General features: G+C 40.3%; 6 protein-coding genes across 13 annotated transcripts; 4 read left to right on the top strand and 2 right to left on the bottom strand.

Moving 5' to 3' along the window:
- The first annotated feature begins 1,640 nt into the window (after nucleotides 1-1,640).
- LOC120425482 (beta-galactosidase-like) lies at nucleotides 1,641-8,560 on the top strand. Of its 3 annotated transcripts, none has more exons than XM_039590019.2 (5): nucleotides 1,641-1,800; nucleotides 5,114-5,431; nucleotides 6,857-7,825; nucleotides 7,885-8,016; nucleotides 8,076-8,560. In XM_039590019.2, the coding sequence occupies exons 1-5, from the start codon at nucleotides 1,684-1,686 to the stop codon at nucleotides 8,520-8,522; spliced, it is 1,983 nt and encodes a 660-aa protein (XP_039445953.1). In that variant the 5' UTR covers nucleotides 1,641-1,683; the 3' UTR covers nucleotides 8,523-8,560. The 3 variants fall into 3 exon arrangements, with proteins under 3 accessions (XP_039445953.1, XP_039445955.1, XP_039445954.1); XM_039590021.2 differs by lacking the exon at nucleotides 1,641-1,800 and adding an exon at nucleotides 3,184-3,377; XM_039590020.2 differs by lacking the exon at nucleotides 1,641-1,800 and adding an exon at nucleotides 4,874-5,042.
- Nucleotides 8,561-9,227: 667 nt separating this feature from the next.
- Nucleotides 9,228-12,096, top strand: LOC120425484 (beta-galactosidase-1-like protein). Its single transcript, XM_039590028.2, has 9 exons — nucleotides 9,228-9,555; nucleotides 9,612-9,769; nucleotides 9,833-10,047; nucleotides 10,272-10,436; nucleotides 10,496-10,606; nucleotides 10,661-10,811; nucleotides 10,868-11,103; nucleotides 11,163-11,404; nucleotides 11,463-12,096. Exons 1-9 carry the CDS (start codon nucleotides 9,463-9,465, stop codon nucleotides 12,036-12,038), a joined length of 1,947 nt encoding a protein of 648 aa, XP_039445962.1. The 5' UTR covers nucleotides 9,228-9,462; the 3' UTR covers nucleotides 12,039-12,096.
- Nucleotides 12,097-12,720: 624 nt separating this feature from the next.
- Nucleotides 12,721-18,121, top strand: LOC120425483 (beta-galactosidase-like). 6 transcript variants are annotated; one of them, XM_039590023.2, is made up of 8 exons: nucleotides 12,721-12,873; nucleotides 14,230-14,322; nucleotides 15,955-16,112; nucleotides 16,168-16,382; nucleotides 16,445-16,609; nucleotides 16,671-16,775; nucleotides 16,832-17,457; nucleotides 17,521-18,121. In XM_039590023.2, exons 2-8 carry the CDS (start codon nucleotides 14,233-14,235, stop codon nucleotides 18,067-18,069), a joined length of 1,908 nt encoding a protein of 635 aa, XP_039445957.1. In that variant the 5' UTR covers nucleotides 12,721-12,873; nucleotides 14,230-14,232; the 3' UTR covers nucleotides 18,070-18,121. The 6 variants fall into 6 exon arrangements, with proteins under 6 accessions (XP_039445957.1, XP_039445959.1, XP_039445958.1 ...); XM_039590025.2 differs by lacking the exon at nucleotides 12,721-12,873 and adding an exon at nucleotides 12,918-13,208; XM_039590024.2 differs by lacking the exon at nucleotides 12,721-12,873 and adding an exon at nucleotides 12,918-13,215.
- On the bottom strand, nucleotides 18,055-19,049 carry LOC120425487 (uncharacterized). Its single transcript, XM_039590031.2, has 3 exons — nucleotides 18,778-19,049; nucleotides 18,571-18,711; nucleotides 18,055-18,509 (listed from the first exon to the last, which is right to left on the bottom strand). The coding sequence occupies exons 1-3, from the start codon at nucleotides 18,921-18,923 to the stop codon at nucleotides 18,119-18,121; spliced, it is 678 nt and encodes a 225-aa protein (XP_039445965.1). The 5' UTR covers nucleotides 18,924-19,049; the 3' UTR covers nucleotides 18,055-18,118.
- Nucleotides 19,050-21,036: 1,987 nt separating this feature from the next.
- On the top strand, nucleotides 21,037-22,598 carry LOC120425480 (26S proteasome regulatory subunit 10B). The gene is made up of 3 exons (XM_039590017.2): nucleotides 21,037-21,220; nucleotides 21,339-22,179; nucleotides 22,242-22,598. The coding sequence occupies exons 1-3, from the start codon at nucleotides 21,124-21,126 to the stop codon at nucleotides 22,483-22,485; spliced, it is 1,182 nt and encodes a 393-aa protein (XP_039445951.1). The 5' UTR covers nucleotides 21,037-21,123; the 3' UTR covers nucleotides 22,486-22,598.
- LOC120425479 (tRNA (guanine-N(7)-)-methyltransferase non-catalytic subunit wuho) lies at nucleotides 22,501-23,968 on the bottom strand. Its single transcript, XM_039590016.2, has 2 exons — nucleotides 23,333-23,968; nucleotides 22,501-23,277 (listed from the first exon to the last, which is right to left on the bottom strand). Exons 1-2 carry the CDS (start codon nucleotides 23,947-23,949, stop codon nucleotides 22,638-22,640), a joined length of 1,257 nt encoding a protein of 418 aa, XP_039445950.1. The 5' UTR covers nucleotides 23,950-23,968; the 3' UTR covers nucleotides 22,501-22,637.
- Between the last annotated feature and the right edge of the window lie 225 nt (nucleotides 23,969-24,193).

Raw genomic sequence — 24,193 nt, 5'->3', positions numbered from 1 at the left:
TTCAACCTTTTCAAATGTTAAGCTAGATTTTTGAAACTTCTTACTATTTTTCCCAAATAGCCAAACTAATCACCTATCTTTTGCGTCTACGACAGCTAAAATCGGATAAAATGACGCGGAGATATGATTTTTTGAAAAAAACTGGTTTTGCGAAAATCGACGAAAATTGCCATTTTTTGAACCACCCTAACACGGCGTTGGTCACCCTAATGGCCAAACAAAAAATACGGGTCTAATTATTTCGGCCAAGGATCCCCCAGAAAAATTTTGAGCCCGATCGGAGAACTTTTTTTCGAATCATGCTGTTTTCGTGGGGAATTGCTGAGAAAAAACAAAAGTGCCAATGACCAAAAAAACGCCGTATTAGGGTGGTCTGAAAAAGTGCCATTTTCGTCGATTTTCGCAAAAACAACTTTTTTCGAAAAATCATAACTCCTCGCCATTTCAACCGATTTCAATTTTCTTATACGCAAATGAAAGGTGATAAGTTGGCATTTCAAAGAAAAATAGTGAGAAGTTTCAAAAATATAGCCTAACATATGAAAAGGGCTTATGAAACTTTAAAATGCCGTTTTGACGGTGTCTGGACCAAAGACCCTATGTCTGTACATATTTTTATTGGATTCCCCTAGCATTTTTACGCAACATACTAAAAAATGGGAGGAGCTCATCAACTGGATTCCGAGATATGATTTTTTGAAAATAAAATCCGTGTTTTTCGACGCGCCGCGCGCAAAAACCGGAAAATGACGAAATCGGCAAAAAATCAACTTTTTTCACTAAAACTGCGATAACTTAAAAATTTCAGAGATGACCTATACATGTTTGGGTACAAAAATGTTCGTATTTAAAAGACGCATGATACCCAGACATGTATAGGTCATCGCTGAAATTTTTAAGTTATCGCAGTTTTAGTGAAAAAAGTTGATTTTTTTGCCGATTTTGTAATTTTTCCGTTTTTGCACGGAACACGGATTTTGTTTTCAAAAAATCATATCTCGGAATCCTATTAATGAACTCGTCCCATTTTTAGTATGTTACGTAAAAATGTCCGGGGAATCCGATAAAAATATGTTCAGGCATAGGCTCTTTGTTCCCGATCCGAGCACTTTTGTATTTTCCATGCTGTTTTTGTGGGGAATTGTTGTATAAGAATATTTTCTCAAAACTTTATTTTATTTTGCCATCGTGCTCCATTAGAAAATTCACCTAAAAATCATCCAAAAATCAAGAATCTTTCAAAACCATTCCAAGTGCTAGAAAGATTAAAAAATTGAATTGTCATTGTAAAACTGTTCGCGTCATCTGCCAATTCATTGAAATGCACAAAACTGATGTGAAAACTCCAACAAAATTTCAAAGTGTCCAAAGTCACACCGATTTGTGGTAGTTTAACACCTGCAGATTTAAGGGCAAATCGAAATTATAACAAACGAAACCATACCTAATCAGATCAAACCAAAGGGATATGGATTGTGGGTTGATCGATGAATTACCTTTCAACGCTAGCTCATCGACACCAATCAAATAATCTGCAAGCCCTTTTCTCATCACCCGCTGCACAATAAAAGTTTGTCTCAATTGCAATAAAATTTCCTTAGGTGATAAGATATATAAACGGCGGCTTCGGGAGCCCACCGTGGACAGTTCATTGGGTTCTGAGCTACCGTGACGGAAAGAAGGATGAGTCTCACCAAAGTGCACAAAATAGGATTAGGCGCCGTAGTTATAGTGGCCATTTTAGGACTAACGCTAGGACTCGTGCTTGGCTTGGATGAATCCAATGGGCAACAAAAGCAGGTTAGAATAATTTTTTTTAATAAAAGACAAAGTGTTTGTGTTTTTAATGCATTAACGAAATTTGAACTAGTGACCTCTGAATTTATTGATCAGTGTTTTTTCATACACCATATAAGAACAATGTTATAACACCTAAACTCTCACGCTCACCACACAGTAAAAAAAATCATGGTAATATTACATCTGAGAAGGGGTAATTTTCCAACGAAAATGAGTAATATTACCACTTCTCTAGCGTAATGTCACTTTTTCAGTTTAATTTAAGGCAGGATGCCGCAAACCGTTAAAATAGGAATTTTAAATGTAATATTCAATGTATTTGTAAAAGTGTAAAACTATGTTTGTATCTGCAGTCAAGGATAATGATCAATTAAAGGGTGCACACCAACCGGGAAAGGTGTGTTATCTTACTAATTGATACATTTATTGGTCGTTTAATCGGATTTAAATAAATTCTTAAACAAATTAAAACTATTTGAACTTTTTAACAGATCATAGCTGATTCCAACTTGATACATGTCCAACTTTTTATCACTCAAATGGAGCTAGTTCCACCGGGCATTATTGTTTTAAACCCCATCTTGCATCTTCCAGTTATTTTAAATGTTTTGTATAAACTTTTAGAAATTGAGAGAAAATTGTTTTTTACTGGTTTTTCAATTTTCAATCAAAAAAAGAATCTTTGAGAGTCAAAACGCGGCCTCAAAGATGCCTAATTTGATTGAAAACACAGCTATTTCGGGTAGGAAATTTATATCTTGAAAAAAATCAAAGCTTAATCTAAGGGTACAAAAATATGCCCTAAATTTTGGACACCTGCCTATTTTTACATGCAGAATCGACTACTAAATGTTCCGATCGATCACGGTAATGGGACAAACAGACATGATATTGTTATCAAAGTGTATCCGACCAAATTTTGCATTTTGGAAACATTTTCAAAAAATTTCTGCTAAAATGATGAACAGTTCGACAAATTTAAACGATAGTTTACTAATCTATTATTTTATGATGGCTTATTTATTATTGCAATCAATGCAAACACTAACGATCTTGAAATAAATCAGTTTACAAATAAATATGTTTATGTACTTGAGTTCAATTGTGCCTTCTCTACAAATAGAATCATAGGTAGGTACTTGAGGTTGTTTTGTATTTTGGTGTGGCTAATATGAGAAAATTAGTGGACTTTCTCAAATCGTTTTGAACAGAAAAATCAGACATTTTAATTTTTAAAGATACAAATTAGTCACCTTTGTCAAAACTATTTATGCAATTTCATGATTGTTCATGATGACGTAGGTACGTTTAACACAACGAACCGTCTCCAATAGCTAGTATTTCATTATTATTAGTGAGAGTGAATTTTGTGGAAATTTGGTTTCACGCGTACATTCCACATGCGCAATGTCCGCGCTCTCTCCTGTGGCCGGCATTTCTGCTCGCGCTTTCATTTCCAGTTTCTTGAGCCACCAGAGAGCCGGGTGTGTTTGTAGAGTTCGTTCCACGCGTTCGTAAATTAGTTTGTATCAAACCACTAAACCATGAGCCATCCTCTGTCGGATAAAAACCGCAAGGTATGTGTACAAAATTAATTAATTAACAATGAGTGCAAAAGTTTGAAAAAAAAACTAGTCACCATTTTGAAACAACTTTTTACCAAGGAAGAAGAACAACAAGGTTTTCTCGGTCAAGCTACTGAGACTGTAATAAATGTGTGTATACTAGGGTGACAATAAAAAAAATAATTACATCAGGGATACCCTCTGATTCGATTCCTCAGGCAAAAATAAGTATCTGTGCAAATTTTGAGCCAAATCGGTAAAGGTTAAGGGGTCGCTTTTTACCGTTGAAATTTATATGAGGAAAATCGCAAAAATGTATGCAGAAAAACACCGTTTTATTATTTTTCTGCCAGGTGGCGCGGGTCTCGACCAAAATTTTCCAAGAGTGAGATTCTTGTAGGAAATTTAATTTCCTACAACTTTGTCGAAGGGTACAAAACGATCCGAGTTGATCCTGATTTTTGATGATTTTTCTAGTAAAAAATATTTTCTTATGTACTTCTTATATACCCCTTATATTCTTTCAAGTATATAAGCCAATTTCTTTTCATCGCATTGCTAATAACTCATCAGGATCAACTCGGATCTTCTTGCACCCTTCGACAAAGTTGCAGGAAATTAAATTTCCTACAAGAATCTCACACTAGGACAATTTTGGGCGAGACCTGCGCCACCTGCTGCCAAAATCCTGAAGCGATGTTTTTCCCCATACATTTTAGCGATTTTCCCCATATAAACTTCAACGATAAAAAGCGACCCCTTAGCCGTAACCGATTTGACTCAAAATTGGCACTGTAACTTATTATTGCCTAAAGAAACGATCCAGGGGGTATCTCTTCAGATTTCCCAAAATTTTAATTTTTCTTGTCACCCTAGTGTATACCTGTATGCCTTATCAATGCAAACGACCCGCATGATGTGTGATACGTGCCGTGACCAAAACAGAGAGTGTCGTATAATAAAGTTCGATTGTCGTTCGAAAAATGGTTGATAGCATTGGCGCTCCATCAGTTGCCTCAATAAAATAATGTTATATCAGTCTCTGTATTACGGTAGAGGCAAACATGTTTGCGCATGAGTTATGAAATTACTACTGTATCGGTGGATTTGAATAAGGAAATGCAAAAACTTGAAATTTATTAGAAATAATAACCATAAATGGCCCCTATTCAAATTTGTTATTTGCTGAATCACCATGCGTCTCCATCGAACTAATATCATCAGAAGGATTCAATGGAGACCATGGTTGAGACAACTTTGCTATTATTTCGAATGCTTTGAAATTTTTGGTAATTTTATTTAAAAAAAAAAACATTTTTCTCAGTTCGTTACACAAAACAAATAAATTTATCTCATCTTGTGATTGTCACTAAGCTACTTGAGCATACAGGTGCGACAGTCGTGTTTATTTTCTCAAAAGTTCAATCAATCAAGTTTAAGCCTTCATGTCTTGGCCACCGAATAAATTCTATATTATTCGACAGCATGTAAGCGAGCACTTGAACGATAATATTCCGTCAATGGTTTCGCGACTCTCGACGTGTTAACATCGAGCTCTTCGAAAGAGGACAAGTTCAAACAGTTGAAATGATCAAGTGGCACCATTTGGTAGCTTTTGCCACCGTTCTGTTTTCCTACAGTGTTGTAGCAGCGTCTTGTTCAAATCATTCGAAGAATGTACTGTGCAATTGTGAAGAGTAAAGCAAACAATTTGTGAAATAATTTGTTCTTTTCTGTTTATTTCACAGAATGAAGAACGCTCGTTCTACATTGACTACGACCGGGATACCTTCGTGATGGATGGGAAGGACTTTCGCTATGTTTCGGGATCTTTTCATTACTTCAGAGCTCTGCCCCAGACATGGCGATCGAAGCTGCGAACCATGCGCGCCGGAGGGCTTAATGCCGTCGACTTGTACGTGCAGTGGTCACTGCACAATCCCAAGGACAATCAGTACGTATGGAACGGTATTGCCAACATCACGGACGTCATTGAGGCCGCCATCGAGGAAGACTTGTACGTGATTTTGAGGCCTGGGCCTTATATTTGTGCGGAGATTGATAATGTAAGTGTCGGAGAATACCGCCAACTGTTATTGGGATGATCGGATTAGTCGTTAAAATAACAAAAAAAAAAGAAACAAAGATTTGTTAGAATACTCGCTTACTCGCTTTTTCAGAAGGTTCTATGGCGTCATCCATAAAGTACGTACGCTCTTAGGGGGGAGCGGGGTGTCACAAGATGTGACAAAGTGGGGAGGGGGGGTTTGCGAGACTGTGACGTCACGCTAAGTTTTTTATGATTGCATAATATTAATTCGAAATGTACATAATTAAATTTAATATTTTTTCTCTAAAACTTTTTGCTTACTTTTATTTAAAAGTAGTCATAGTCATTTTTTTTATTCAGCTGGAACTTCAATATTTTTCAAATTCTTGTTCGATAAAAGAAATGCTTTGAAAGCAGGGTGTCATAAGAAAACTGCTACAAATGTTTTGAACTTATTAGATACAAAGCTGTGGAAAACAGTTTTCAAGATTTTTTAACGCTTGAATGTTATACCAGGTACCGTAAACTGGGGTGACTTTGATAGCCAGGGATGACTTTGATAGGTATTTCAAATGCCCGTCAATTTAATATCGAAACATTTTTAAGAATTTTGAGTATGTAAGCATTAAGGGATAGCTTATTATCGAACATATATGCAAAAATGTGTCTGTTACATTGGATGTATCAAATTTCTATCAATGTCACCCCGGGCTATCAAAGTGGGGTGACTTACGTTTACGGTATTCTAATTTTTAAAGGATACAAAACTGTTTTTTTATATCGCAGTTTTTATTATAAAAAATGAATAATTAGACTACTTTTTTTTCTAATTAAAATTGGCAAAAATACCAAAATTATGAGAGTTTTAAGAAATAAAAACTATAAAAAAATCCCATTGAAAAAAAAGGAGCGGGGGGGGGAGGGGGGTTGGCAAAATGTGACGTACTTTTTCAGGGGGGTTCAACCTTGTGTGACATAGGGGGGAGGGGGGGTTAATTTTGGCCGATTTTTGCGTGACATACTTTATGGATGACGCCTATGTACATAGGTTGTTTTGAAAAAGTAATCTAGAATAGCTCAACATGTTATTAGTCTGTTATAACAAAACAATTCAATAGAGTTATCTACATGCGCATGTATTGCGTGTTTGTACACGAAGGGTTTTTAGGTTAAAATTTGTACCCGCCAGCAAAAACAAACGGTAAGCTAGTGTGCGTGTGATCGGGCTTAGAAAGCTCTATAACAAAAAAATCATAACGACGAATAACAAATCTTGTTATAAATAACATACAATGTTATTGACCTAGTGTTTTCAAATATAAAAAAAATGTAATCCCCATGTTATTTCCGTCTGCTCGGGATGGCTCTACTTTCTGTGCTAATTTGAGAATAAATACGTGTTAGCAGAATAGCAAAAAAACTTACATTTATTCCATTACAGGGTGGCCTGCCATACTGGTTATTCAACAAATACCCAGGAATTCAAGTCAGAACCAGTGATGCCAACTACATCAAAGAAGTGAAAGTTTGGTATGAAAAGCTTATGTCCCAGCTGACACCCTACATGTACGGCAACGGTGGTCCCATCATCATGGTTCAGCTCGAGAATGAGTACGGAGCATTCGGAAAGTGTGATAAACAATATCTTAACGTTCTGAAAGAGGAAACGGAAAAATATACCCAAGGAAAGGCCGTTCTGTTCACTGTGGACAGGCCTTACGACGATGAAATAGTGTGCGGACAAATTCCCGGAGTGTTCATCACTACCGACTTTGGACTGATGACGGACGACGAGGTCGACACCCATGCGGCCAAGGTTCGCTCAATCCAGCCAAAGGGTCCTCTGGTCAATACCGAATTCTACACAGGTTGGTTGACGCACTGGCAAGAGAAGAACCAGCGACGTCCTGCTGGCCCGTTGGCTGCTACTTTGCGTAAGATGCTCAAGGATGGATGGAATGTTGACTTTTACATGTACTTTGGAGGAACAAACTTTGGCTTTTGGGCTGGTGCAAACGACTGGGGTCTGGGCAAGTACATGGCCGACATTACCTCGTATGACTATGACGCTCCTATGGACGAAGCTGGAGATCCTTCGATGAAGTATACCATCTTCAGAGATATCATCGGGGAGTACATCCCACTTCCCCCTGTTCGAGTGCCAGACCGTGCCCCAAAGATGAAACACGAACCGGTGTTGTTGTCAAGCGTAGAAAGCATCCTGAGCACCAGCTCCAGAAATCTTCTCGGGACACCCACTCTTAAGTCCGATAAATTGCTCACCTTTGAGGAATTGAATCAAAATTCTGGATTTGTCCTCTACGAAACAACGCTGCCCAAATTCACACGTGATCCAAGCCTGCTGACCATCAACGATTTACGTGACAGAGCTCAAATTTATGTCGATGAGGTAAGCATTCCACAATCAGCATGCCAACAGTATTCATCAATTTTTACCCTACTTTTCAGTTTTATCTGGGCACCCTATCTAGAGAAAACGCAATCAGCAGCTTACCAATATCGGCCGGTTGGGGTAGCAAGCTCTCTATCCTGGTAGAAAATCAAGGTCGCATCAACTTCGATGTTCTCGATGACTACAAGGTATTCCGAATTCCGAAAGTTTTACAAACCCTCGATCAATGATTCGAAATTTTTCTCAGGGAATCCTCGGCAATGTTACCATTCAAATCTACGACGAGCCGTACACGCAGGAGCTGTCCGATTGGACCATCACCGGTTATCCGTTCGACAGCTACGACAAATTCACGCAACTGTTTGCCACCCTAAACGAGGGAGCAGGACACGGCGTGAATGGAAAGGGAGCCGCAATTCACGGTCCAGTGACATTCAAAGGGGAACTTGTCATCGAGACGAGCGAGATCCACGATACCTATTTCGACATGACTGGTTGGGGAAAGGGTTTCATCTTTATCAACGGATTCAACCTGGGAAGATACTGGCCCGTGGCGGGTCCCCAGGTGACCATGTACCTTCCGAAGGAGCTACTCAAGTCCGGTGCGAATGAAATCGTGCTTGTTGAGCTGCAGAAGGCTCCCACCGATAAAATGGTTCACTTTGCCGATAGTGCCATTTTGGATGAAGCTTAAATATTGTTTAATTTTTTAAATATAAAATAAACCTATAATGGTGTGATGAAAGTAAAAAAAAACTGAAAGAAAAAACCTTGCCGATGAACCATCTTTTTAATAACATACATGCGTTTACCGCTTTACTGCCTGACATTTTCTGGAGGTCATTTTGGGCAACTCATGTCCTAGGAAAAACTGTATTTCTATTGATTTATGTAAATTTTCATTAATTTTCAATTTGTTTAATGTATTTATAATTTTTTTTTTGTTTTTTATACCTGTTTTAAAACCTCCAATCACTCCACTTAACTTTTAGCCTAAATGTAGTTTTTTCCATATTTTTCTAGTTATTTTTTGTTTGTTTTTCACGTAGTTAAAACACATACAGACTGTGCAGGAGTTTAGTTTATTGAAAAGATATTTTAACCCTCTGATTTTTCGGCAAAATTTTAAAGAGGGGGGCGGTCAACTTTGTTTGAAAATAAGTAGTTTTCACTCGAACAAAATATAATTAATAAATTCAATAATTCAATGCAACGCAGATAAATTCTTTCTCCAACAAGAAACTTCTATAAACTATATATAAACTATAACTATATTTCTCAGTTTGTTTATAAGCTATAGAGTTCTAAGTGCAAGATGCTGTGTAGTATGCGTAGATAATCCTCACACATGCTCACTCTCAGACATCTGGTTCTGCGCAAACGGAAAGATTCATCTGCTCTCAGTCTCAAGGAGCAGATCGTGCCCAACAGTCGAACGACCAGCAGCCAACAACAGTACAGTTCAGAGGGCAGACAATTGAGTGCTCCGTGCGTGCGTCGCGGAAAAGAAGTTTAATTATATCTTTTGCATATTGTGAATGCTGTTGACAATTTTTAAGAGATATTTTTATGGGTGCTGATATGAGTTAATCGTGTGTTGTTTCTTAAGAAGGAATTAAGATTTTGATACAGTGATGGCAATACTTAAAAGAACATTACTATATATTAGTGTTATTGCGACTGCGTTCAGTTTATCTTACGGCCAGAGAATACTTGAAAATCAAAAGGTAATGTCAAGTGCACAAAGTTTGAATATGAAATTAAGCCATTTTTTGTTTTACAGCGATCGTTTACAATCGACTATGACAACAACACCTTTCTGCTGGATGGAAAACCGTTCCAATACATCAGTGGGTCGTTTCACTATTTCAGAGCGTTGCCAGAATCATGGGAGCAAATTTTGAAAGCAATGAGAGCTGCTGGTTTGAATGTAGTTACTACGTAGATATTAACCGAAACACGCCCTATGGAATGAGAAGTTATTTGCCTTTTTACGGGTTTCAGGTACGTTGAGTGGTCACTTCATAATCCCAAGGAGGGTGTCTATAACTGGGAGGGGATGGGCGATATCGAACGATTTGTTCACCTTGCTCAAGTTGAAGATCTGTATGTAATACTTCGCCCGGGACCCTATATTTGCGCTGAACGGGATATGGGCGGATTTCCATATTGGCTTCTGAACAAGTATCCTGGAATTCAGCTGAGGACAAATGACGTGGGTAAGTGTGCGGTTTAGAATCACCAAATACTAACGGAATGTTCACTTTTGTGCTGTGTTAGGACAAAAATTTAGGAACTCCAACGAAACTTCAAACACCATGCGTCTCCATGCAACATTCTATAATGCTGGAGACGCATGATAATTTAGTATGTATGATGTAGATACCTAACCACAAACTACAGAAGTGTAATATTATTTACAATTTGTGATATCTTGTTCCAGCTTACCTGCGCGAAGTTCGAACATGGTACGCCGAACTCCTCTCTAGATTGGAGCCATATTTGTACGGCAATGGCGGTCCAATCATAATGGTTCAGGTCGAAAACGAGTACGGATCATTCTACGCGTGTGACCACAAATATATGAAATGGTTGCGGGATGAAACTGGTAGGATGTTGAACTTGTAATACTTTTGTGAAAATCTCAAAATTTTGTAAAAATTGCAGCGAGATACGTAAGAGGAAACGCCGTGCTCTTCACCAATAACGGTCCCGGACTTACCACTTGTGGGGGAGTGGACAACGTTATTAGTGGTCTTGATTTTGGCGCTGGGTCAAGTAAGTTTGAGCCTAAGTTTTGAAACAGAACTTCGATTTTGTGATATCTTCTAGCTGAAGAAATCAACGGTTTCTGGAATGAACTGCGTAAGCAACAACCCAAAGGACCTTTGATCAATGCGGAATATTATCCAGGGTGGCTAACGCACTGGCAGGATCCGGAAATGGCACGTGTGTCAATAGAACCCGTTACAAAATCATTGAGGTGAAGAACTTTCAATGAACTTTCAAAACTGAAAGTGTAACTAATTTCATTTTCAGAGAAATGTTGGCCGCAAAAGTAAACGTCAACATCTACATGTTCTACGGAGGAACAAACTTTGGATTCACGGCAGGTGCAAATGAAGCGGGACCGGGTCGTTTCGTCCCCGACATCACTTCCTACGACTATGATGCTCCTTTGGACGAATCGGGAGATCCAACGCCGAAATATTTCGCCATACGTAAAGTTATATCCGAGTTCTTCCCAATGCCAAACGTACCGATTCCCAGACCTGGTAAATACACGAAACCACCCATAGACTACGTTACAATTGTAAAAACTCTCTTTTTTCAGCAAGAAAAATGTCACTACCATCGGTAGTCCTTAAACCGGTTGATAGCTTGTTGAACAAGATGCTGCTAAGTGCAATCGGTTCACCTGCTATTAACGCTCGTGATCCATTGACATTCGAAGCCATGAATCAATATTCCGGACTTGTTTTGTACGAGGCGGTACTTCCAAGCGGATTGAAAACGGACCCGATCAAACTTACGGTCGAGAACATACACGATAAGGGTTACGTGTATGTAGATACGGTACGAAACAATGTTTTTTTAAGTCAGCAAATTCTTTAAAAAATCTTCAACATTTCAGACTTATGTGGGAACGTTGTCCAGACAAAACGCGATCAATACGCTCCCAATAACATTGGGCATTGGTGAAAAACTCCGTATTTTTGTGGAGAATGAAGGTCGTGTCAACTTCGGAACGCCCAACGACTTTAAGGGAATCGTCGGAGATGTTTTTATCAACACACAAAAGCTACAAAATTGGACCATGATCGGAATACCCTTAGACAATGTTGGAAAAATCCACGAATACATAAATCGAAAATCCCTGCTCGAAAAACGTTATCCATCCAAACGGATCATACCAAAAACCAGCTCACCTGTCCAAAGTGGACCAACGATATTCCAAGGAACCTTCGATATTGCACGGATTGACATAATGGACACATACCTCGATCCGACCGGGTGGGGCAAGGGAGTTGTGTTCATCAACGGATTCAACCTGGGACGGTACTGGCCACTGACGGGGCCCCAAATTACACTATATGTGCCGAGACACATCCTTCGGAATAACCAGAATGAGATTGTGCTTGTTGAATATCAAACTATTAAAGCTCCATTCATGACGATTGGTTTCAGCAGTTCACCTAAGTTTAATTGAATAAAAATCATACATGTTTTCCATAATATTATTTACATTTTTGTTAATAAAATTTGAACGACTTGTTTTAGTGAATACTAAAAAGAACTTCCGAATTGCGTCATACTAAAACATAAAAGTTCAACTTTAAAGAATTAAAAATGAAACTTTCCTTTCAATTGTAAGCACGTAATGGATTTTCTAGAATGTGTTTTTCTTCTTATTTTCTCACTTTCAACATCATATTACAATTCTATGACCCCACATTAGTCAAAATTTGATTGATTTATTGCCTGTTACATACCAAATTGATTTTCTAATTTTAATTCTTTAGCAGCCATCCTGGATTTAAAATGTTTAAATCACTCCAGAGCATTTTGGGGTCGAGCGTTTGAGTGTAAAAATGTGCAAGTCTCCAGAAACGACAACAGTCCCGGGCAGCTTTGATTGATGATCGATAGTAGAATAATAATTTTAGTTCTGCACTCGACCGGGAACCGGTTTGCAAACACTTTCGAGCTCTCAAAATCATGGAGATTTATACTCCAAGGAGTCCAGGGAATAAAACAGGTTCCCGTCAAGAAGCGACCATTAGTCATTTCCATCAGGCTTTGGGGGCACTTCAGATAAGACGAGAACCGTAAATCCACCACGCCTCATTCTGGGCATTGATCTCCAGCTGTTTCGTTTATCGCTCCCAGTATTAACATGCATTGTCTATATAAGCACCATTCCCGAGAAACCTCTTCTTTCAGCTGCCTCGGGCGTTTGCACAACATATTGTTTGTAGCTATTCCTATTACAGTCGAGTTTTGGCTGCGGACCAGTGAAGTTGAACAAAAGTTGAATTTGCCGGGTAATACTTAGGCTAGAGAACTTAGAACTACTGATTTTCCGTTGGCATTGTATTTGCAGTTAAGGCGTTAAAACAAAATGATCAATTGATCATCGTTTGATTGATGGATCGAACAACGCGAATATAGTGTTTGAATAAAAAGTGTGTGTATAGAACCGTGCTCCTGTCTCCAAGCAATGGAACAAGTGAAATTAGCTTTGGATCATCCATCACATACTTTAGTTTAAAAATAGCATTTGAAGCGTGTACACATAAACGGACTTTTGTCCAGGCTGAGCAAAAGTGTTTAATGTTGATCCCGAAATATCAACGAACAGATTAAGAAGCGTGATTTAGTGAAGAGTAAAATTAGATTCGATGTTATATGTGACTAGCAACATATCGTAATTCAGTTTTGTATTTAATTTATTTGATTTTGACTGTATTGGCCTTATTCCATTCGTCTTGGGGGCCCATAAGTTGAAGTTTAGTAAAGTACATCAAAAGTTATGATAAAAAACTGCTGCATATAAATTTCACAATTTGCAAAAAAAGGGTGGTTTTTGCTTGAAAACCAGCCATATTATATATTTTTAGAAAGGTCATTCCAGAGACCTTTTTTGTGGATTAGGAATTTTCAAGATCCGACTTACCTATCTAAAATTGCAAGCTGTTTAAAAATAGTCTAAAATTACATAACCTCAATCTATTTCTTAACGGCGGTGTATGTACAATCTTGACAAAAAGTCTGTAGGCAGTCTGTTTTTTTAACTCATCACTTATTTTTATTAGGATCTCTTTGGTGCTGCGATCACGTTAAGGGCGATCCATAAACCATGTTAACACGTTAGGGGGGTTGGAATCACTCTATAAATGAGAGGAAGGCATCAACCACCTAGAGGTGGATTAAGTAACGTTTTTATATCAGATTTCCAAGGAAATTTCACATTAACATTTTAGGAAGCCCAACCTTAGTGGTATAAATGTTTGTAGGGAGATTTTGGACTCAATGTAAGTGGGAGGTAGGTATAAACCTAGGATTAAATAAAACGCAAAAACATGTGGTTAGAGGAAGTTATCAATATCGAACGAGGAAACATGACCCGCGAAAAAAGTCCCGAAAAAAAGCACGTAATTAGAATTGCCTCACCAAATTATTACTCCATTGCATGCACTTTAGAGGAACTTTTGGGAAACTGGACCAACTCACCAATAAATCCAAGGAAAACATCATGATACAAAGCCCCATCACTTTCTCCTGTATTTATTGCGGAAAAGCCAAGATGACTTTTGAGGATAGGACATTTTTTTTCTTGTACAAATTATTCATCACAGCAAATTTATTTTTAATCGTCGCCATCTTTCTTTTTCAAACAGATCATGTTGCAGATTTGCCGTTTGATACTGCTAGCGGCAGTGTTCAGTTCGGTGGTAATAGCTGAACAAAAAGATGTCGTCTCGGTACCAACAGTGAGTATATTCTGCTCTATAACATAACTGAATCATGAGCACCTTCAACAGGAGGTTGATCAGAACACAAGAACCGAATTCAGACAGCTGGTTTAGCATTGGTTTTGCAAAATATTTGGAATATTTTTGGTTGGTCAATAGGGTGACAATAAAAAAAATTACATCAGGGATACCCTCTGATTCGATTTCTTAGGCAAAAATAAGTATCTGTGCAAATTTTGAGCCAAATCGGTAAATGTTAAGGGGTCGCTTTTTACCGTTGAAGTTTATATGGAGAAAATCGCTACAATGTATGCAGAAAAACATTGTTATAATATTTTTCTGACAGGTGGCGCAGGTCTCGCCCAAAATTGTCCAAGAGTGAGATTCTTGTAGGAAATTTAATTTCCTACAACTTTGTCGAAGGGCGCAAAACGATCCGTGTTGATCCTGATTTTTGATGATTTTTCTAGTAAAAAGTATTTTCTTATGTACTTTTTATATACCCCTTATATTATTTCAAGTATATAAGCCAATTTCTTTTCATCGCATTGCTAATAACTCATCAGGATCAACTCGGATCTTCTTGCACCCTTCGACAAAGTTGCAGGAAATTAAATTTCCTACAAGAATCTCACACTTGGGCAATTTTGGGCGAGACCTGCGCCACCTGCTGCCAAAATCCTGAAGCGATGTTTTTCCCCATACATTTTAACTTCCCCATATAAACTTCAACGATAAAAAGCGACCCCTTAGCCTTAACCGATTTGACTCAAAATTGGCACAGTAACTTATTATTGCCTAAAGAATCGATCCAGGGGGTATCTCTTCAGATTTCCCAAAATTTTCATTTTTTCTTGTCACCCTATTGGTCAATGAACCTAATCAAACTGTAACATAAATTCGTCTCGCAGTTGAATTTAAACAATTTAATTGTTGCAGCTATGGTGAAAATATAATGTTGGTTGCTCTGTATGTTTTATGTCCACTGGGTAGTATCAGGGACAGCATCAACAAGTGATTTTTAAAACACACATTTTTGTGAGTTTTGTTGCTGTGTACTCTTAAAAACTTAAAATGTATAAATCAATCTACACATTTTGTTGTTTTGTATCTGTTCTAAACGAAACCTTTAATAACATTTAATAACATATTGTGCAAAAACTGGACCAACTCTAGAAAAGGACGTATAGGCATTTTGGTCGTTAAACTTTTACAAATTCTAAGCCTTTAGGTAACATTTTCACAAAAGTTACAGTTTAAAAGTTAAAGTTTGGCTTATTTTTTTTCGAAAAATCGACTTCAGCAAATTCAAATGTCGTTTCGGGCGTCGCAAGGTGCGAGGCATACCTTTTTCGCTGGGGATATTTGATTAAAAAAATCCAATCCAATGTTATACATATATGGTATACCTATAAAGTTGCGCAAGGATCTGGCCTACACGCCAGTGATGTTGAAAATAAAAGCATGCTTGGCCAAAATGCCTCAAAAATTGTCATTTTTGTAAAAGTGTCCTTGCGCGGGTTGAAAAAATGTAATTTGAATAACTATATATTTCAATCAATAAAAAAAGGTTTAAAGTTTTGACAATGTTTCTTAATTTCATTTATTTAAAAAAAAAGTTTAACAACGCTCCACTCTTCGCTCCCGCAGCGATCCTTCAGCATCGACTACGAGCGGGACACATTCCTGCTGGACGGAGAGCCTTTTCGGTTCATCTCGGGATCGTTTCACTACTTCCGCGCCCTGCCCGGCTCGTGGCGCCACATTCTCCGCGCAATGAGGGCCGCCGGATTGAACGCCGTCATGACGTGAGGGGTTTCGGGATAATGTTTGGACAATATTCACAACGAAAGATTTTTCCAGCTACATCGAGTGGAGTACACACGAACCGACCGAGGGGGACTATAGATGGAACGAAATTGCGGATCTCGAGCAGTTTATCCGGATTGCGGAAGAGGAAAACCTTTACGTGATACTGCGCCCGGGACCGTACATCTGCGCGGAGCGTGACATGGGCGGATTTCCGTATTGGCTTTTGAATAAGTTCCCGAATATCAAGCTGCGAACACAAGACTCAGGTATTAAAAATGATTAATTTGAACGTAACGGTCTATTGAATAATTTGATAACTTCCGGACAGATTATATGAGAGAAGTCCAGAAGTGGTACAGCGTGCTGATGCCTCGAATTCAAAAGTACTTGTACGGACGAGGAGGTCCAGTTATAATGGTGTCCATAGAGAATGAGTACGGATCGTTCTCGGCGTGTGATAAAACGTACTTACAGTTCCTGAAGAATATTACAGGTAATAGCATAGTATGAGTGTAAAATATTTTTATAAATTTAATCATTTACAACGTTCTTAGAATCCTACATACAAAACGATGCTGTACTTTTCACGAACGATGGTCCGGAACAGTTGAACTGCGGTAGAATTCCTGGCATTCTAGCAACTTTGGACTTTGGGTCGAGTAAGTTCTAAGACTATTTTCTAAACATTTGACGCAATCATGTTAAATACTTCCAGCGGGAAGTCCCGAGCGCTACTGGCAGAAATTGCGCAAAGTACAGCCCAAAGGTCCGCTGGTCAACGCAGAGTTTTACCCGGGTTGGCTGACGCACTGGATGGAACCGATGGCTCGTACCGCAACGGGCCCCGTCGTAGACACGCTACGGCTGATGCTGAACCAAGGAGCGAACGTAAACTTTTACATGTTTTTCGGGGGAACTAATTTCGCATTCACTGCCGGAGCCAATGATGGAGGCCCGGGCAAGTTCAACGCGGACATAACTTCGTACGATTACGATGCGCCGTTGGACGAGGCTGGCGACCCAACGCCAAAGTATTTTGCCCTTCGCGACGTTATCCTAGAGTATATGCCGGATCCTGGAGTTCCCGTGTCTCAAAAACTCCCGAAAATGAAGTTACCACCGGTGACACTGACACAATACGGGTTTCTAACGTCCATCGAAGCCCGCCAAGCACTGGCGAAATATATTTTCACCAACGATCGTACGCTGAGCTTTGAGGCGTTGAATCAACATTCAGGATTTGTGCTTTATGAAGCAGAAATTCCACAACATTTACACCGCGATCCTCAAGCACTTAAAGTTACGAATCTTCGGGATCGCGCCTACGTGCACGTTGACAATGTAAGTAAACTTCCTCTGTTTCTTGGCCCTATTTTCATAGAGTTTTTTTTTCTAACCCTACAGCAATTTATTGGAGTCCTGTCGAGGGAGAATGCAATCGACACGCTACCAATAAGCTTGGGTCAGGGCAAACAGCTACAACTTTTAGTGGAGAATCAAGGTCGTATCAATTATGGAATAGCGAACGACTTCAAGGGAATCTTGGGTCCCGTAACGCTAGATGGTAACGAGTTGCTCAACTGGACCATGACCGGATTTCCGTTGGACGATTATTCGCTTCTTAGCAACTATTTAAACCAGTTCAGTGGATATGACTCCGAACAGGCCAGGCAGGCTTCGGTGAGAATTTTCCGAGGTCACTTTACAATTCCAAATGAAGAAATCCACGACACTTATCTCGATCCATCCGGGTGGGGCAAGGGTTTGGCCATCATCAACGGGTTCAACTTGGGAAGATACTGGCCGCTGGCTGGACCGCAAGTGACTTTGTACGTGCCAAGACATATCCTGGTGCGAGGAAAGAACGAGCTAGTTATAATCGAATACCAGAAGGATGTTCGCGGGGAGGCCGTCATCGGATTTACTGACACTCCAAACTTGGATGGGCCTTAGTGGCACGATTATTTTAATATTTATTTGGAACATTAAACAACTTTCAGTCTTACATCAAAAACGGTTTCACTCTGAAGTACTTAAACCCTAGATAAGCGCTGCTCAATAGAACGCTTCCCATCAAAAGAAATTTCATGGGACACTTGCTGGGAGCAGCAGAAACCCGTTGAATGGCCTTTGTTTCGTTCTGCGGAGATCGTCCTTCGAGCAACGTCTCCATCGAGTTTTGCAGTTCGATGGTGCCGCGTGTCAGTTTCTCGCACACATTCACCAAGACCTCCGAGGCATACTTGGTGTCGTCTATCTGGACATTGTTCACGTGATGGGTATGTATTTTGACCTGGGTCAGAACCAGCAGCGCCTTAAGGTTGTCCAGCTGGCTTGAAATGTTGGCCAGCACGTCACCAACGTATTCCCCGGTATTGAGAGTTTTCAACTCCCTACGCGAGTGTTATTCCAAAATCAAAATTCGAGAAAGAATCAAAACCGCTAACAACTTACCCATCGTAATGCTCCATTTGATTCGGAAGGCTCGAGATCTCGACAAGGACTTCTTCCCGAACCTTTTTGTTTTTCATTCCCAAAAGACTGAGATCCTCGTCGCACAGCGCGGACAAATGTTCGTATTTGATGCCATATTTCCTAAAATGAGAAAAAACTTTATAAAATATTTATACAGACAATATTTTAGGATCTGACAAAACTTACCTGAGCTCTTCGGTCAGATTTTCCGCTTCGCCGCCAATGCTGGACAACAGGGCAGCGATTGGGTCGAAGAAATCCGCTGCCCCAATGAATTCGTCCTCGTCACCGGGTTCTTTCTTGTCGTCCAGAACACTGTACGCTTCGTTCATTTTTGCTGTTGGCTCAAACGAATAAATGTTTAAAATGTATCAATCTTTCGTAGAATCACTTTTTAGAATTAAATTTTGCTCTCGCAACCGCCGCGGTTTTATTAAATTTTCGAATGTAAACAAAATTTGTTTTGTTGGCAAACAATCTTTCGATGTTTTTAGAACACGAATATTTTGTTTGCCTGACATATGTTAAAAATGTTACCCTCTTGCTGCTCGTTGAACAAAACAGCATGAAAATCGGTGCAAGAATACAGTTCTTGTTCGGTAACTGGGCTGAGAACGTAGCCCAGTCACCGAATGCTGCTCGCTAACTGGGCTGAACGAAAAATAACGAGGGGACCACCGATGCATAATATTTTTCTGATGAAATATAAAAATAAAAGTTATTCAAATTTATTTACAATGCTTACTTTTTATATTTCGTTAATTGTGACTTGAATTAAATAAAAAAATGAAAAAAGTATTTTTATTTATTGAACATGATTTTTGCATCCAATAACCCCTCGGTCATTTCGGTTTGTTTTGGGTTTTTGACGTTTGTCTGCTTTTTAACTGGGCTACGGCCCAGTTATCGAGCGCCCAGTTAAAAAGCAGCCCAGTTAAACAACGCCCAGTTACCGAACAACTACTGTATTTATTTATCACAGTGCCACACAAATTTGCGCTGTCATGTCGAAGTTGTGTGGAAGCATGAAATTGGGTCTTAAATTAAGCCTAAATTAGTTATATTTACACAACGATACAGCTATTTTTTCTGAGTACAATGATCTTTTTGGTACGTTCGTTTTAGCCGCCATCTTGGAACTGAAACTCTAGTGCCGCACTCGATATTTTTTAAGTTTCATGCAAGTTCCACGCACACTGACAAATGACGTTCGATTGAACCAAAACTGGCACCGACGAGTGCGGCACACAGCGCTGCACTGGCTTTTCAAACGAACGTAAATATCATGTGTACGACCGCAGAGGATTTGGAATGGATTTTAAAATTAAGTTCGAAAAATTAATTTCGTGGCCCTTCTTGACAGCTCGTTTCAAGGGGACCATCTCGGGGACCATAGTTGATCCATCGAAAAGTGTTGTCTTTATTTTTTTTTGTTTTGCATCAAAATGAAAAAAAAAGTGATCAGAAATGGGTTTCAATCGTTTTTTTTTACATAGTGCTTTAGGACCCTAAAAATCTTACACCCATGTAGACTGCACTCAAAATTAGAAGTAACCCTCTGCAAACGGGTGACGACGGGGAAACTTGAAAAAAAAAGGTTGGAAGTAACCCTCAAAAAGGGTTTGTTTCCAGATAAAATTTAATTTTAAATTGTAGATAGAACCCTTTTGGAGGGGTACTTCTGATTTTGAGACTGCGGTTCATGGTCGAATGGATTGAAATAAAATAGAGTTATCTACGTGCGCATGTATTGCGTGTACGTACACGAAAAAGATTGAGGTTAAATTTTGTACCCGCCAGCAAAACAAATGGTGTGCTAGTGTGCGTGAGAGCAAACTTAGATAGCTCTATTATTTGACACATGCAGAACTAGACCCAGATTAGATTAGATTTTAGTTTTTTTTTTCTCATCCGTTCAGAGAATTTACAATTTCTTTGGCTCCAAATGTACCATCTCCTTAATCCCTTCCTTACCCTGATATTACAAAGTGTAAACTAACAGGATATCGTTACCAAATAAATTATTATCGCGGGCGTCAATAATTAGAGTTCACGCGCGGTGATACGACCGCAAGATAATGATCGCATGACAGCCGCATGACAACCGCAGAACAAATTTTTGGCTGTTGTCAAAGGTTGCCTTGAGTTTTCAGCTGACTTTTTGGAAAATATTCAAAACAAATCAAGTTGACAGCCAAATCAACGTAGAATTTCAGTTCAATTTGCTGATTTTTACACTGCGGAAGTAAGGCGGCTATAATCTCCAATCAGTCACAGCGAAGGAGAAACGTGATTTTATCTCGCAATAAGCAATACAATTATAATTTAAATAATTGTGAAATGATCCAAAATTAAATAAGTGGGTCGTTCCATTTTACAGTAAAGTAACTGATTTTTTTCCATATGTTGGGTAACCTTACGCGAGCGTGTATACAAGTCATCGCATCGCAAGCCAAACTTCACAAAAATTAGACTGCGAAATCATCGGTGCAAAAGATCGGCTCCAGTTTTATTCGTAAAAATCCAGGAAAAATGTCTGCCGCCGTCGAGCCAGCCCGGGAGAAAGCCCTCCAGGACTACCGGAAGAAGCTGCTGGAGCACAAGGAAGTGGAATCCCGACTGAAAGAGTGTAAGTTTTGGGCAATTTTTGCTTGCGCCGTTTGACCATCCAAGATGGAGGTTATGGCTGACAATCAAAATCGACTTGTCATCGTCTTTGTTGTAAATATTTTGTTTTTATTTTTCAGTGCGAGAATCCCTGAAGGAACTGACCAAGCAGTTCGACAAGTCTGAGAATGACCTGAAGGCGCTCCAGAGCGTTGGTCAGATTGTAGGCGAGGTGCTGAAGCAGCTTACTGAGGATAAATTCATCGTTAAGGCAACGAACGGTCCTCGGTATGTTGTCGGATGTCGTCGCCAGCTGGACAAGACCAAGCTAAAGTCGGGAACTCGGGTAGCGCTGGACATGACTACGTTAACCATTATGCGATACCTGCCGAGGGAGGTCGATCCTCTAGTGTACAACATGTCCCACGAAGACCCCGGAGAGGTCACCTACTCCGCGATTGGAGGTTTGTCGGAACAGATTCGAGAGCTTCGAGAAGTCATTGAATTGCCGCTGCTCAATCCGGAGCTGTTCCTCCGTGTTGGAATTACGCCACCGAAGGGATGTTTGCTGTACGGACCACCGGGAACAGGTAAAACTTTGCTGGCCCGTGCGGTCGCTTCTCAGCTGGACGCAAACTTCTTGAAGGTGGTTTCGTCGGCCATCGTGGATAAATATATTGGAGAATCGGCTCGGTTGATCCGTGAAATGTTCAACTACGCCCGGGACCACCAGCCGTGTATCATTTTCATGGACGAGATTGACGCCATCGGTGGGCGGCGATTCTCCGAGGGCACTTCGGCCGATCGTGAAATTCAACGCACGCTGATGGAGCTGCTCAACCAGATGGACGGTTTCGATTCGCTGGGACAGGTCAAGATGATTATGGCCACGAACCGACCGGATACGTTGGATCCTGCCCTTCTACGTCCGGGTCGTCTGGACAGGAAGATTGAAATCCCGCTGCCCAACGAGCAGGCCAGGTGAGTTGGATGGTAGATGATGTGGTAAGGAAATCTTTTTTAAAACAAATGATATTTTTTAGACTGGAAATTTTGAAAATCCATGCCGGTCCGATCGCCAAACACGGAGACATCGACTACGAAGCCGTGGTGAAACTTTCGGACAACTTTAACGGCGCCGATCTGCGAAATGTGTGCACCGAGGCGGGATTGTTTGCGATTCGGGCCGAACGCGAGTACGTCATCCAGGAAGACTTTATGAAAGCCGTCCGAAAGGTGGCAGACAACAAGAGACTGGAGAGCAAGCTGGACTACAAGCCGGTCTAAGCAGGAGAGTTCGTGTATGCATCGCACGCGCGCAAGTATATTCTGTTTATTTCCCCATACATCTTACGCATTAATAATTAATTACAATAATCCTTGTCGGATGTACCGTCAAAGCGCTTTTCGACACACGATAGAATGATAGAGAAACGTCATTATCCGAGTTGCTTGTTGTTCTCCTCGATCCGTTTCCGCTTCCGCTCCTGGTAGTCTTTGATGTTGTCGAACTTTTTCTTGAACAAAAACGACACGGAATCGACGTACGGCAGCTTGGAGTCGTCGAAACTTTTGACGATCGCGGCTTCCTTTGCCAACTTAGAGTTTTCGCGATCAAATTCGTACTTTGCCAGCGAAGGAGCTCCGGTGCTTTCTTCGATGACCAATCCCAACAAATTACCACTTTCGTCAAAGGCAATTGTTGAAAAGACTTGTCCGGACTTTAAGTTCAACGCTTGAACAAATTCACAGCCGGTCGTTCCGCTCAGTTTGAAAACGTTGACCGCCGTTGGTTTGTAGCATAGAACTGCCAAAAGTCCCGTTCCATCTGCGGCTAGCTTCTGGAGGGCCAATTTGTTACCGGGCAGCTCCAGCTCTTGCCGAGCAAGCTCCTTTCCACTTTTGTAGTTCCACCAGCGTAACGTTTTATCTCCCGACAAGGACAACAGCGATTCCGGCCCGAGAAACTCCAAATGGGACACAAATTCGGTGTGACCCAGACAAAAGGTCTCGATGTTGTGGCAATCCGGATGGCACGTAACCCGGATCTTCTCGTCCCGGTCGCTGGTAATGATGAGTCTGTTGAAAAATAAGAGTCAAACTAAGTTGATTTAAAAAGCAAGGCAAATATTACTTCTCCTCTGCGTCAATCAGGACATCCAGCACCTGACTCATGTGACCAAGCAGCCATCGTCCCGGTTTCCTGTACTCTTCGCAGTCGTATCTGTAGCAGTCTCCACCCTTATCACACACGATCGCAAACCGACCACCGGCGGCAAACTTGACACAGCTGGAAGCTCGGGACAGCAACCTCCGAGAAAGCACCTTCAGCGTTCGTCCATCCTGGTCTACCTCAAACAGGTACAGCGATTTATCTCCGGTGGCCACCGCCACCTGCGAACGATCCTCATTCACATCCAGCGCCACGATCGCGTTGGTCTGGTCATCCTGGTCCTTTTTCACTGTGTCACCACCTCCGTTGTTCTTCCCGGTTCCCGGTTCGTCGCCGTTTTGCTGCTCCTCGTCACTGTCGCTGTCGGCGTCAAAGTACTTACGCGGACGGCCCTTTTCGAAGGGAACCGACTCCTTGTCCGCGTCCATTTCGTACGACCATGCACTGTCGTCATCCTGAAGGAAGTAGACTGTCCGGTTGAACGCAACCAGGGTTGCGTTACGGAACCGCTTGATGAACGATGACATGCTGCCGCGGGAGGGATCTTGGACTTTTGATTGTTGTGAAAATAGAAACATAACCTTAATGATTACACACTGAAACAAAATCACACAATGATTTAAAGTTCAAGTGAACGAATTCAAATAGTCGTAGTATACCTACTTTTCACACCGCCCAGAAATTCTCTTATTTTTTTGGCAAGGGTACCGCTCTTACCAAAAATCGTGATTTTCTGAGTTCAATATCACACTTTTCATACGATTTTTTAAGTTCAGGTATTACAACCATAAAAATGGGTTATATGGGTTGAACTGAAAAAAT

This window comes from Culex pipiens, chromosome 1 (genome assembly GCF_016801865.2).
Source record: "Culex pipiens pallens isolate TS chromosome 1, TS_CPP_V2, whole genome shotgun sequence".
NCBI classification, from domain to species: domain Eukaryota; kingdom Metazoa; phylum Arthropoda; class Insecta; order Diptera; family Culicidae; genus Culex; species Culex pipiens.
Note: the sequence above shows the minus strand (reverse complement) of the source record. Positions and strands in the feature narration are given on the sequence as shown.